This window comes from Peromyscus eremicus, chromosome 10 (assembly GCF_949786415.1).
Source record: "Peromyscus eremicus chromosome 10, PerEre_H2_v1, whole genome shotgun sequence".
Lineage (NCBI taxonomy): Eukaryota > Metazoa > Chordata > Mammalia > Rodentia > Cricetidae > Peromyscus > Peromyscus eremicus.
The window spans coordinates 65,842,609-65,854,687 of record NC_081426.1 but is presented as its reverse complement, the minus strand read 5'-3'; the positions used below and the strand labels follow the sequence as shown (position 1 = coordinate 65,854,687).

Genomic DNA, 12,079 nt, shown 5'->3' with positions numbered 1-12,079 from the left:
CTGAGCACTCATGGAAGCTGCAATCCTGGAGCTCTCTGAATGACCTGCAGGCAGCTCAGGTCAGAGAATATCCTCTCTGTAGTGAGACTGGTCTCAGTCACCTCCCCCAGCAGCTTACTGCATCTGTAGCTCTCAAGAGGGGCCTCCATGAATCCTGCACATTTCAGCTTTCCTAGGCATGTGAGGTTGTTTACCCCCAAGTCTCCTGAACCTCTTCACTGTCTTCTGGGAAAGAACATTTTAACTTGGAAGGCGCTGTTACATTATTACACTGTCCGAAGCAATGCCATCAATGAAACAGGACAGAGTGACCTATTCCTCAGTGTGACATGCTCTGCATCTTTACTGTGACATGTAGAAACAAACCTATTGCTCATTGTATGAAAGAATAGCACATACTATTATGCAGAGCACAAAACACTTGGTAATGATCATAAACAGCTAAGTAGTTGCATTATGTACCTACTTTATTGTGCTCTGGGCTATTTTCGAGTGCACTCCATTTGTAAAAAGCTTCCTGTAGTGTGCAATGTAATGTCAGAAGCACCCTCATATGGCTTCTGCTTGTGTTTCTCCTTAATTTTATTTGTTTATGTGCAGGCACATGTGCTTGAGTGGGTTTATGTGCTCCACGTGGGTGCAGGAGTCCATGGAGGTCAGAAGAAGGCATCAGATGCCTGGAACTGGAGTTGTAGATGATTGTGAGCTGCTGTGTGGGTGCTGGGAACTGAACCTGGGTCCTCTGCAAGAGCAATGGGTGCTCATCACCAGTGATGCAGCTCTCCAATGTGCCTTCTTGATCTCACCCTGTTCTCTTGCACTTGATTTGATCTTCTGTTTCCTTTGTCATGCCCCAAGAAGCAATAAACTGTTCCATCCCTATGTGCATATATACAGTACACACTACATATAGCGTAGGTAGGTGGTAGGTTGTACTTTTCAGTATGCTTGTATGTATTCTCTATGTCCATCAATGATAAAATGGCCTACATAACACATTTCTCAGAACATGTCCTCATGGTTAGGAGATCCATGACTGACTGTAGGTGTAAAAATATAAACAGGATAGTCCAGTGAACCCACCCACACCTGTCACTCAGCTTCGACCACATGGCCTTATCACCTTCTGTACCTTTCCTTGCTTCACCAACCTTAGGAATCCTCTGATTTGTATTCGTTTCAGTAGAAACAGTTAGAAGATGTTAAGCTCTGAAGGATACATAAGATTGGGGTGGCGACGGTGGGGAGATAGGATGGAGTATGCAAGGTATGAGGGATGCTGAAGGATGTTGAGCTTATGATGTGATGGACTGAGAAGGAGAGATGCTTAGATCATTGCGGCACAGAGGATTATGAGTGGCAGCCGATTAAGGGAGTCCTTGACTGATGGTATAAATTTTATTTTTTCCTGTTTAGCTAGAGAGAGGTAAAGGGGATGCTCAAGAAAAGTTGGAAATAGTCATTGTAGAGTGAGGAGCAATTACACTCTACGATGTTGGAATGCAGTATCTACCTTCCTTCCTCCCTCCCTTCTTTCTCTTTCTCCCTTTCTTTCTTTCTCTTTCTCCTCTTTTTCTTTCTCTCTCTCTTTCTCTCTCTGGCAGAGTTTCTCTGTGTAGCCCCAGTTGTCCTGGAACTTGCTTTGTAGACCAGGCTGGCCTCGAACTCAGCGACCCATTGGTCTCTGCCTCCTGAGTGCTGCCACTAAAGGCTCGTGTCACCACACCCAGCTTGAATGTTCGTAAGGCCTCCAGAACTGGATGAATTTGTGAATCTAGTCAGTGTGGCTGTTGGACCTTTCTTTTCCTCTAGTACTGCACGTTTGTTTGTCTGGGTGTACATTCAGAAGAAGATGGAGAAGTTGGTTTACAATGGGTTCCTACTTTGCTGGGTGGGAAGTCCAATGGGTAGAGTATAATAATCCTTCCATCTGTGCGAGTGGATACTATATCACCTCAGGGTCTCTCTGTTCTCCGTAGAAATCTTCATCCTCACTACCAGGCTCCATTTCTGCAAATGGCAAAATTGGTGCTAAGACAGGCAAGAGTTACCTAGCAAAAATCATGTATTAACTTCTCTATGTTGCCCTTTTTTTTCAAAAGGAAAGAACTAATGAGATCTTGTTCTAACTGTTGTGTTTCACATCTTACATTTATACTGATCTCCCTGTCCTATGTTCTAATTTTTCTTGAAAAAAGGATAGATGTAGGTCTATTTAATACCCATCATTTACATTAATTTGTGATTTAGAAATAACTTTATTAAAAATGTTAGTAGGTTTTTTTTTTGTCTGTATGGTGAAATCCTGCCATAATTTGATCTGGTATTCAAAAGTTCGTCTGTAGACAGAAGCCGTGTCGTTGTGGAGACAATGGTTCTTTCACTCATAACCCTGAAGAAAATGTACTGAAAGTGGCTTGTGTTGAGCATTGAGTCCCCTCTCAGATGGCAGTAAAGGAGTCTAGAATGGAGAGAGAGAGAGAGAGAGAGAGAGAGAGAGAGAGAGAGAGAGAGAGAGAGAGAGAGAGAGAGAGAGAGAGAGAGATCACATGGAAACAAGAATGGGGAGTATGAACCGCCATACTTCTACTCAGTTGGCTCGGGTTCGAGTTATTTTCTATTTAAAGTGTGCTTTGGGGCAAGTGACGATTTTGACTAGTTCTCCGTCTGCTTCATGGTCATGTCTTCCTGGAGGAGGAGACGATAATTATATGAGTTAAGAGCATACAGCAGTAGGGGGCTAAAGAGAGAGCCTAATGGTTACGAGTACTTGTTGCTCTTGTAGAGGACGTGGGTTGGGCCCAGCACCAACATGGTGGCTCACAACCATCTTTAACTCCAGTCCTAGGGGATCTGATGCCTTCCTTCTGGTACCAGGCACACACAGAGTGCGCTTACACACGTGCAGGCAAAACACTCATACACATAAAAAATAAAGGAACATACAATGTTAGAAATCGTTTACGATTTATTGTTATTTATTTATGCATATGTGTATGTGTGTGTATATCTGTATATGTGTGTGCAGGTGTCTATGGAATCCAGAAGAGGGCCTCAGATCCCCTGGAGCTGGAGTTACAGGTGGTTGTGAGCCATCTGACTTAGGTGTGAAGTCCCAAACTCAGATCCTCTACAAGAGCAGTATACACTCTTCATTAATGAATTATCCCTCCAGGCCCAGTAGCATTACTTTTTAAGAATAAAACACTCAGCTTTCTGGTCTCTGTTTCCCAAATCCTTGTGTCCCTGTGAGCTCTGAGTCCTCCATGACAGCCTGAGAAGTAGAAGGGCTGCAGATGGCGAGGGAACAGCATCAGCAAGGGACTCTGATCCCCACCACTGCTCCTTCTCCATTCATGGGCTCTGCACTCACAGACCAGTTAAGTGCAGGTCAGAGGCATTCAGGCATCTCACCTGTACTGAGTACTCCAACTTTGTTTTTATCCTCTGAACAATACAGTGTTCTAACAGTTAATATAGCATTTATATTATACCAAGTATTATAAGTAATGTAGGAAAGAAAGACACACGGGAGGATGTGCGTAGGTTATAAGCAACCACTATACCACTGGTTCTCAACCTGTGGGTCACAACCCCTTCCTCAGGGGTCACATATCTGGTGTTTATATTACGATTCACAACAGTGGCAAATTTATAGTTATGAAGTAGCAACAAAATAATTTTATGGTTAGGGTTTCGCCACAACATGAGGAACTATATTAAAGGGTCGCAGCATTAGGAAGGTTGGGAACCACCGACGATACCATTTTGAAAAGGAACTGAGTAACTTTCCAGGGGGCCTGGGGCCAGCTCCCGTGGCCAATGATTGTACCTGACTGGAGTGAGCTTTTCTTCCTTACAGCCAACCCGCTCCGATCTTAGGGAGAAATGACCATCCATCACCAGGGGCGGGCTCCAGGTAGGGGGCCTTCGTCGTTGTTTTGATGGATAGGCTCTGACAACATTTGGATAAGATTGAGCCCTGACTCCTCAGTTCAGCCTTGGGAAATCCATTAGAATGGCTTGCAGGTCCAGCCAGTCTAACAGTGACTGTACCGATGGAAGGCCGGTCATGCAGTTGCTCAGTCCGTGAGGCTGGATGTCTCAGCCTGTCTTTAGGATGTGCTAGCATCCCAAGGAAGTAGGCTCTAATGCCAGTGAAGAAAAAGAGCAAGCAGGCAAAGGGAGCGAGCTTCCTTCTTTCATGTCCTTCGTACAGGCTGCCAGGAGAAGGGGTGGACCAGGTTAAAGGTGGACCTTCCCACCCCAAAAGACCCAGATTCAAAGTGGGTTCTCCTACTGCAAATGACTTAAGAAAGAAGTCCCTCACAGGTGTATCCACGCTCTTGGGTTTCGAATTAATTCTAGACGTAGACAACTAAGAAGAGTCATCACCAATAGTCCTTAGTTGTTCGACGCTTCATGAGGATAAACTGTACCGTCCCTGGCAGAGGACACAGGAGATGATGATACACTTGCCATGCTGGCCTATCACCAGGCTTAGCAACTTGATGCCTCTGACAGCTGTCAGGTGCTACACTGGATCCTTTCATTATCTGCAACCTTCTCTGGGCATAGTGCCTTCTCAGTAAGACCTTCCCTGATTACTTAAAGATACAGTTATGCAGCTTTAACAGCTCTTATGCCCCTCAGCCACAGCATCCCCATCATCCCCAGCCCATCTCATAGTTCTTTTTTCTTCATTTTTTCTCCATTTCTCCAAGTGGATTGTCTTATTGCTTCATGGTTCAGGCTATCTTCATGTACGAAAATGGGAACTCCATGAGAGTAGGCATGTATGTCTGTTCCGTCACCATGCTCATGAATGCCTGGCCCTCGAGACGAGTGCCTGGCTCAACAGATGTGTGCTGTAACCTTATCAGAATAAAGAAATTGACTTTGAAAGCGGTCCTGTCTTCTAGGCACTCTGTTTCTGAAAGTTGCTGCAGCTGCCATGAATGTTTTATTCAGAAGATCATTTTCTCATTTACATATCTATCTCAGATATCCTCTTCTAACGGGAGGCGCCTGAAACCACACCGTGCAGGGCTGGGGCAACATATAGGTTGGGTGAGAAGTACCGTGATGGCATGCATTGCTAGCAAGTCTCCTGGCTGATTTTTAGCATTGCATATCCCCCATATGTTGTCGACAAGGGATGCTTGTGTCGGGAGTGGACCAGTCCACACCCCCTTATCTCCTCGTCTATTTTCATCTCACCAAAACTTTCGTTTATGTTTTCTTGTAGGGCACCAATGCCTCTGCTCTGGAAAAAGACATTGGTCCAGAGCAGTTTCCAATCAATGAACACTACTTCGGATTGGTCAATGTAAGTATCTATTGTTTCCAATGTTTTAGGGTATGTGAGGTAACTGACTCTGCTGACTTTTTTATTCTGGCTTTGTGAGACAAAATCTAGCAATGTAGCTCTGTTGGTCCCCAACTCCTTGTGTTGACCTGGCTGGCCTTGAACTGTCAGCGATTCTCTTGGCTCTGCCTGAGCACTGGGATTACAGGCTTATGTACCACGCCCAGCTCTCTGCAGCCATCATCATCATTTTTTTTTTAAAGATTTTTATTTATTTATTATGTATACATATATGCCTGCAGGCCAGAAGAGGGCACCAGATCTCATTACGGATGGTTGTGAGCCACCATGTAGTGGCTGGGAATTGAACTCAGGACCTCTGGAAGATCAGTCAGTACTCTTAACCGCTGAGCCACCTCTCCAGCCCCTCATTACTCATTTTTAAATAACTGTGCTTTCGTGAGTAGTAGAGGCAAATACTAGAGAGGAGTATTTTAATCTACTACTTAAAATGTACTAATCGTTGTCCCCAGCAAAGGACTTAATTACTACATTATTGATTGAATTCACAACCCCTTTCCTGCATGCCTTGAGGGGTTCCCTTTGTACACGTTGCTTTCACAGTGGTTTCATTAGCATTCGTGGCCAAACCTGCTTGGGTTTGTCCTCTGTTTCTCACAGCATGAACTTTTCAGTCTTTGTTTTGGCATGGGCCGATGCAACTTGACCTGTATTTGGCTAATAGTGTAGCTTATATTAGAGCTATAGAATAATGTAAGTAGGATCTCCACTTGAGGTAGGGGTGAGCTGTCAGTCAAGGCCCAAGAGTCCCTTATCCCAGAATTACTTGTCCCTGTTGTCATCTGACAAAACTTTTCCTAGGAGATGCAACACGCATATCTACTCACCTCAGAATAGGGAGCTCACAACAGACCAAACTACAGACACCATCAAAGTCCAGCTTGGTGAACCAATGAGTTATATTGGGGTTACTTACAGGAATATAGGTGAGGGGTCACTTAGAAGGGCAGAAATGAGTCAAAGACAGCTGTATCACCAAGGCCCACCCCAGCATGGGTGACAGACAGTTCACTAAAGTTGGGAAAACTGGAGTACACTGCACAGCCTGCGGGCAGCACAGCAGGGTGGACAGTGTCCTTTCCAGGTGACTGGTCTGAACCTCCTCCAGGCAGCCTGGCTGGTTTCCGCTCCTTCCAGGCAGCTGTCTAATCTCAGAGATGTCTTTGAGGCTTTTGTTCTTCTGAGAGTCTTCTTTGTAGTTTAGCTCTGCTCACTCCAGCGGGGTGGGGCCTAGTGGATCCAGTTTCAGGGACTTCCTGAAACTATTTTGAGTTGGTTACTTTCCTACCCAAGGAGCTTCCCCGTAGGATGTGGTGCTTCAATCTTGGAGGAAACTGTTTTACAATACCCGTTTCCTCTGTGCTAGGCAGGAGTCCCCTAGTACCTGGCTCTACCTATGCTGTGCTTCCTTGGTAAAGTGGTGAGTCAGGTGTTAAGGTGGTATTGCCCAGCTGTTAAGGTGATATCACCACTGTGGGCTTTATATACTTACTGTACCCTCTTTACAGAATGGAAGTTTTAAGTGATAAGGGTGTTAGCTCACAGACATATGGATTTCTGGAGCAGCTGCTCTGCCAGTCTGCCAGTTTCCTACTGTGAAGTGTGCTTGGAGACGTTGGACACGTTCTTTGCAAGTAAATGCTGCCTTGGATATAAAGGAAAGAGCTACATTTTTATTCTCCATGCACTGTTAACTGGTGGTGTGAACTGTGGCAAGGAACGTGGCCTTTCTGGCCCTCCATTTCCACGTTAATAGTGGTTGCAATGGTTTCTCCCTCTTGAGCCACAGTGAAGAGTGGACTCGAGCCCCTATGTGAGGCCCTGGTGGAGGCTTGAGCATGTTGTAGACACTCAGAAAATACCCCTTTTATTTCCCCAGAGTTGATCACTAGTTTAGGCCAGTTGTGACTGAAGAGTGTCTGGGTAAAGAACACCGAGAAGCAGAGTGAAGACTGGGCAGAGGAAGGCGTATGCAAGGCCCTGGGAATACAGGGTGTCATATTGGCCAAACCCCATCTTCTAATTTTAATACAGTTTATTTTAGCCACTGTGCAGGGGCCTCCACTGAACTCTCTGAAGAAAGTTATTTAATCCATGGGAATTTTTCCTAAGGAAAATACAAATGCAGACAGTGGAGAATTATGGCTATTGCCTAGATGGTAGAAGAATTACGAAAGCTGCATCTACTAATAGCTTCATTTATGATTCCTTGACTGGGAATTTATGGAGGTGCCAGCCCCTGTGTGAAGGGGTTTGTCACCCATTACATGGTTGTGTCAAGGAATGTTAAAATACATAGGAACCGAAGATGTATGCACCAAGAAGCCATTCAGAGAAGGTACCCACGCTGCCTTTGACCTTCGAAATCTGGGCTATGAATCTTGTTATTTCTCTGGAATTGCTTCCTGCTCATTTGCTGAGTGGGAATAGCCGTAAAGTACAGGTCTCAGCTGGGTCCTCCCACAGAGTTAGGCTTCCAGCCACTTAGGAACCAGTGAGATAACGACTTTGCCTCTGCAATCCAAATCTCAGTGTCTGTGACCTGGAGAGGGATAGACTGCTGCTGTGTGGGCCCTAATCTGATTATAGGGGGACCAGGAACTTGTGCGATACCATATTGGGACAATTGCCACCTTGGAAGAAACATGAGGCAGGGTAATTTAGAAGGTAAGAGCTAGGAAGATGGGAGGGTGGCCTACGGAGACACTTTTTGCTCCATTGCGTTGGAGTAAGTGAGACTTTGCACCCGGGGGCAGCGGCTACTGCAATCCTGACAGAGAAAAACAAGCTCTATTCCCCAAAGGTTTCTGTTGGGCGGGTGGCTCTTAACTCCTTAAATAATCCTTCCCACCACTGTATGTGTGTGTGTGTGTATATGTGTACATGTACATGTGTGTGTATATGTGTATATGTACATGTGTATGTATATGTATGTACACATATACACATATACGCATATGTATACACGTAGCATACACACACATACACACATACACACACACACATACCTCCCACTGAACTACATCCCCAGTCCTCTCAGTTTTTTTTTTTTTTTTTTTTTTTTTTTGATTTTCATAGACATGGGAGGTTTTTTTTTTTTTTTGAGACAGAATCTCCCTCTATAGCTCAAGCTGGCCTCAAACTCATTGTGTAGTATGGGCTGGCTTCCAACCTGCAATGATCCACTTGCCTCAGCTCCCCAAGAGCTGATCATGAATGTGCATCACTGTGCCTGAAGCCACGGAAGCTTTTTTATACAGCATTGTGCCTTGGCTTTACCAGCTGCTTTTCTGAGTCCCCATGCTAGATAGTTTTGTTCTTTTTCTTGTCTCCTTTTCTTTTTTTTCTGTTTTCAAGACAGGGTTTCTCTGTGTAAAAGTCCTGGCTGTCCAGGAACTTGCTGTGTAGACCAGACTGGCCTTGCAGAGACCCGCCTGGCTCCGCGCTCCCCAGTGCTGGGATCAAAGGCATGCACTCCCGCTGCCCAGCTTCTTGTCTCCTTTTCTAAGTACCTGATCTCATTAGATTCCTAGTCAGAGTGCTCATTATAAGTTAGACTTTGATGGATCAGAAAAGCACTAGAACTAGGAGTCGTATCTGTGAGGGATGCATTCCAGGACGCCCAATGCATGCCTAAAACTGGATAGTACCAAACTCTATATAGACTATGTTTTTCCTATATGTATATAATGGTGATTAAGTTTAATTTATATGCTAGGCACAAGAGATTAAATAATGTTCTAATAAAATAGAACAGTTACAGTAAAGTCATCAGTATTTGTTTCTTAATACTAGGTTAGGGCCATTGTTGAGTAACACAAAGGTTACATGTGAGGCCCAAGTGGCTACTAAGTGGCTGGTGGGCGGGTACCACATACATTGTGGCTACACTAAGACTAGCGGATGATTGACATTCCAGGCAGGATGATGCAGGATGGTGCAGGATGGTGTGAGATTCCATCACACTGTTCAGAACGGGACACAATAGAAAACGTATAGATAATTTATTTCTGTCATTTTTCCTGTAATATTCCCAGACCGTGCTTGATTCCCCATAACTGAAGGCATGGCGACCAAACCTGCAGCTAAGGGGGGGTGACTGTACCGCAGTAGTTCTCAACCTGGGTCGCCACCCCTCTGGGGGTCGAACAACCCTTTCCCAGGGGTCGCCCAAGACCATCGGAAAGCACAGAGTTGTAACAGTAGCAAACTTACGGTTATGAAGCAGCAACGAAAATAGTTTTACGGTTGGGGGTCACCACAACTTGAGGAACCGTATTAGAGGGTCACAGCATTAGGAAGGTTGAGAACCACGGCTCTACCCTTTTGTTCCGATCCCTGTTGATCAGATCCACTGTTATCTAAGTTGGCGTGTTGGGCTCCGATACGGGAACGTAGGGATTGGCAGGTCCCCGGATCCTGGTATCTATCACCCTCCCCTGCTCAGAGGAGGCTTCTCCCCAGACCATGGTTCCAGCCAACCCTCTTGTGCTTTGGCAGTTTGGAAACACGTGCTACTGCAACTCCGTACTCCAGGCGTTGTACTTCTGCCGGCCGTTCCGGGAGAATGTGTTGGCATACAAGGCCCAGCAAAAAAAGAAGGAAAACCTGTTGACGTGCCTGGCAGACCTCTTCCACAGTATTGCCACGCAGAAGAAGAAGGTTGGCGTCATCCCACCAAAGAAGTTCATTTCGAGGCTGAGGAAAGAGAACGGTGAGTGGTGTGGCCATCGTGGGGTTCAGGCTCCCCGGAGGAAGGAAAAAGCCACGGTTCTGGGTGGCCCTCCAAAGGGAAAGCGTGTTCTAGTTCTCTAAAGAGAAAGTGAGGATGGCTAACCGTGCTTTCAGGGACTGGGGAGATGGCTCAGTGGTTAAGAGCGCGCGCTTTCAAAGTGCATGCTCCGCTTTCAGAGGGCTTGCGTTTGGTTCCCAGGGCCCATGTTGGGCGGCTCACAGCCACCTGTAACTCCAGTTCCAGGGGAACGGATACCCTACATATTACATACACTTACATAGACAACCCCCCCACCCAATACACATGCACACGTAAATAACAGTGGGAAAAAATCTGAAAGAGAGAGAGAACGCAAGAGCAGGTGTCTAACTTTAATCCTAACACTCAGGAGACAGAAAGAGGCAGATAACCATGAGTTCCAGGCCACCTAGAGCTACATGATTAGACCCTGTTGCAAAAAAAATGAATTAAAATTAATTAATTAATTAAATTAAAAAAGGGAAAGGAGAAAGAAAAGAAAGACAGGGTCTCTCTTTATAGCCCTAGCTGTCCTGGAACTCATTTTGTAGACCAGGCTGGCCTTGAACTCACAGAGATCCTCCTGCCTCTGCCTCCTTAGTGCTGGGACTAAAGGCCTGCACCACCACCCATGAGAAGACATTTCTTCTTTTCCCATTTTACAAGAAACAGGAAACATAATAGAAATTTAAAAATTGAGTTTTGACATCCCATTTAGAATGATTTCTTTCTCCCTTCCTTCTTTCCTTTATTTATTTATTTATTTATTTATTTATTTATTTATTTATTTATTTATTTTTAGCATGCTGCATTCTGGGAAAGATCATTGTAAGACAGAAAAAAAAAATGACCAAGGCAGATTTTTGAGCGCTACACTCCTAGGGTTAAATATGTTGATGTAATCACTGAGCAGAGCAGTACTGTTTTATGAACTGTGATTAAAGCAAGCACAGGTTACCTAATCAGTGGCTCTGGTATGTTAAAAATAACATGAGTAGTAGAGGCTGAATGACATGTGCCCCTGTAGGCTCCTGTGTGCTCAATTTTGGGTTGCTGATTCTCTGCTGATGGTATTATTTGGGGAGGTCATAGAAACTTTAGGAGCTGGGACTTAGCTATGAAGCAGATCACGGGGTGGGGGGTGGGTTGGGGGGGTGGGTTGGGGGGGTGCCTTTGAAGGTGACACCTGGTTCCTAGTCTTCTCATTCTATGCTTCTTGTACACTGTGAGGGAGCTGGCTTCTGCCATGCTCCATTGCTGGGGTGATGCTCTGCCCAGTGTCTGGGGCTGAGCAACCAAGGGCGGAGCCCTCTGAAACTGTGAGACCAGATACATCCATCCTCCTCTGAGTGTTTGGTTAGGTGTTTGTCCCAGTCATGAGCTGAGTCATACGAAAGTCGGTGATGAGGTTCCCAATCTCTTGTTTTTGGAAGGGAAGTGGTGATTGAAATATGTTGTGTATTCCGGAAGTTTTACGTTGTTATTTTTTCTGACTATGGGGCTATTTGATGTGGGAACTTGTATCTGCCCCAGATGCCACCTTACTCCAGCACACTCACACAGTTAGCCCCGTGCTTGCCTTACAAAGTCTTGTTGAATGTGATAGCTTTCTTTAGAAGTTGTAATATTTTATGTATGCTAAAATAAAAGTGACCTGACTAGAGAAGGAAGCCAACCCTCCCGGTGTTGTTGTGAGTGTGACTCGTCATAGGGGCTTCCAGCTGCTTGCTCGTCCTGAGAGCAGGGGCAGCAGTAGGTTTGGGGTGTTTGAGCTGGTTCACAGAGGGTCTATTCACATATGCTCCACATTTCTCTTTCATCTTTCATGTGAGATTCTTCCAGGCTGGTCTTAGGTTTAATATGACTCTCAGGAAGAGAATCTAGTTGCTATAGCAAAATGACTCAATGGCTAATTAGTCACTGGTGGTCACGTCATA

At 45.2% G+C, this 12,079-nt stretch overlaps 1 protein-coding gene across 1 annotated transcript in view; it reads left to right on the top strand.

Annotated features, from left to right (window-relative positions):
* Usp46 (ubiquitin specific peptidase 46) overlaps window positions 1-12,079 on the top strand; it is a 75,681-nt gene that overhangs the window by 25,774 nt on the left and 37,828 nt on the right. The window contains exons 2-3 of the mRNA XM_059276010.1: window positions 5,249-5,329; window positions 9,890-10,103. Coding sequence (XP_059131993.1) covers window positions 5,249-5,329; window positions 9,890-10,103 — 295 coding nt within the window. The remainder of the gene's footprint in view (window positions 1-5,248; window positions 5,330-9,889; window positions 10,104-12,079) is intronic.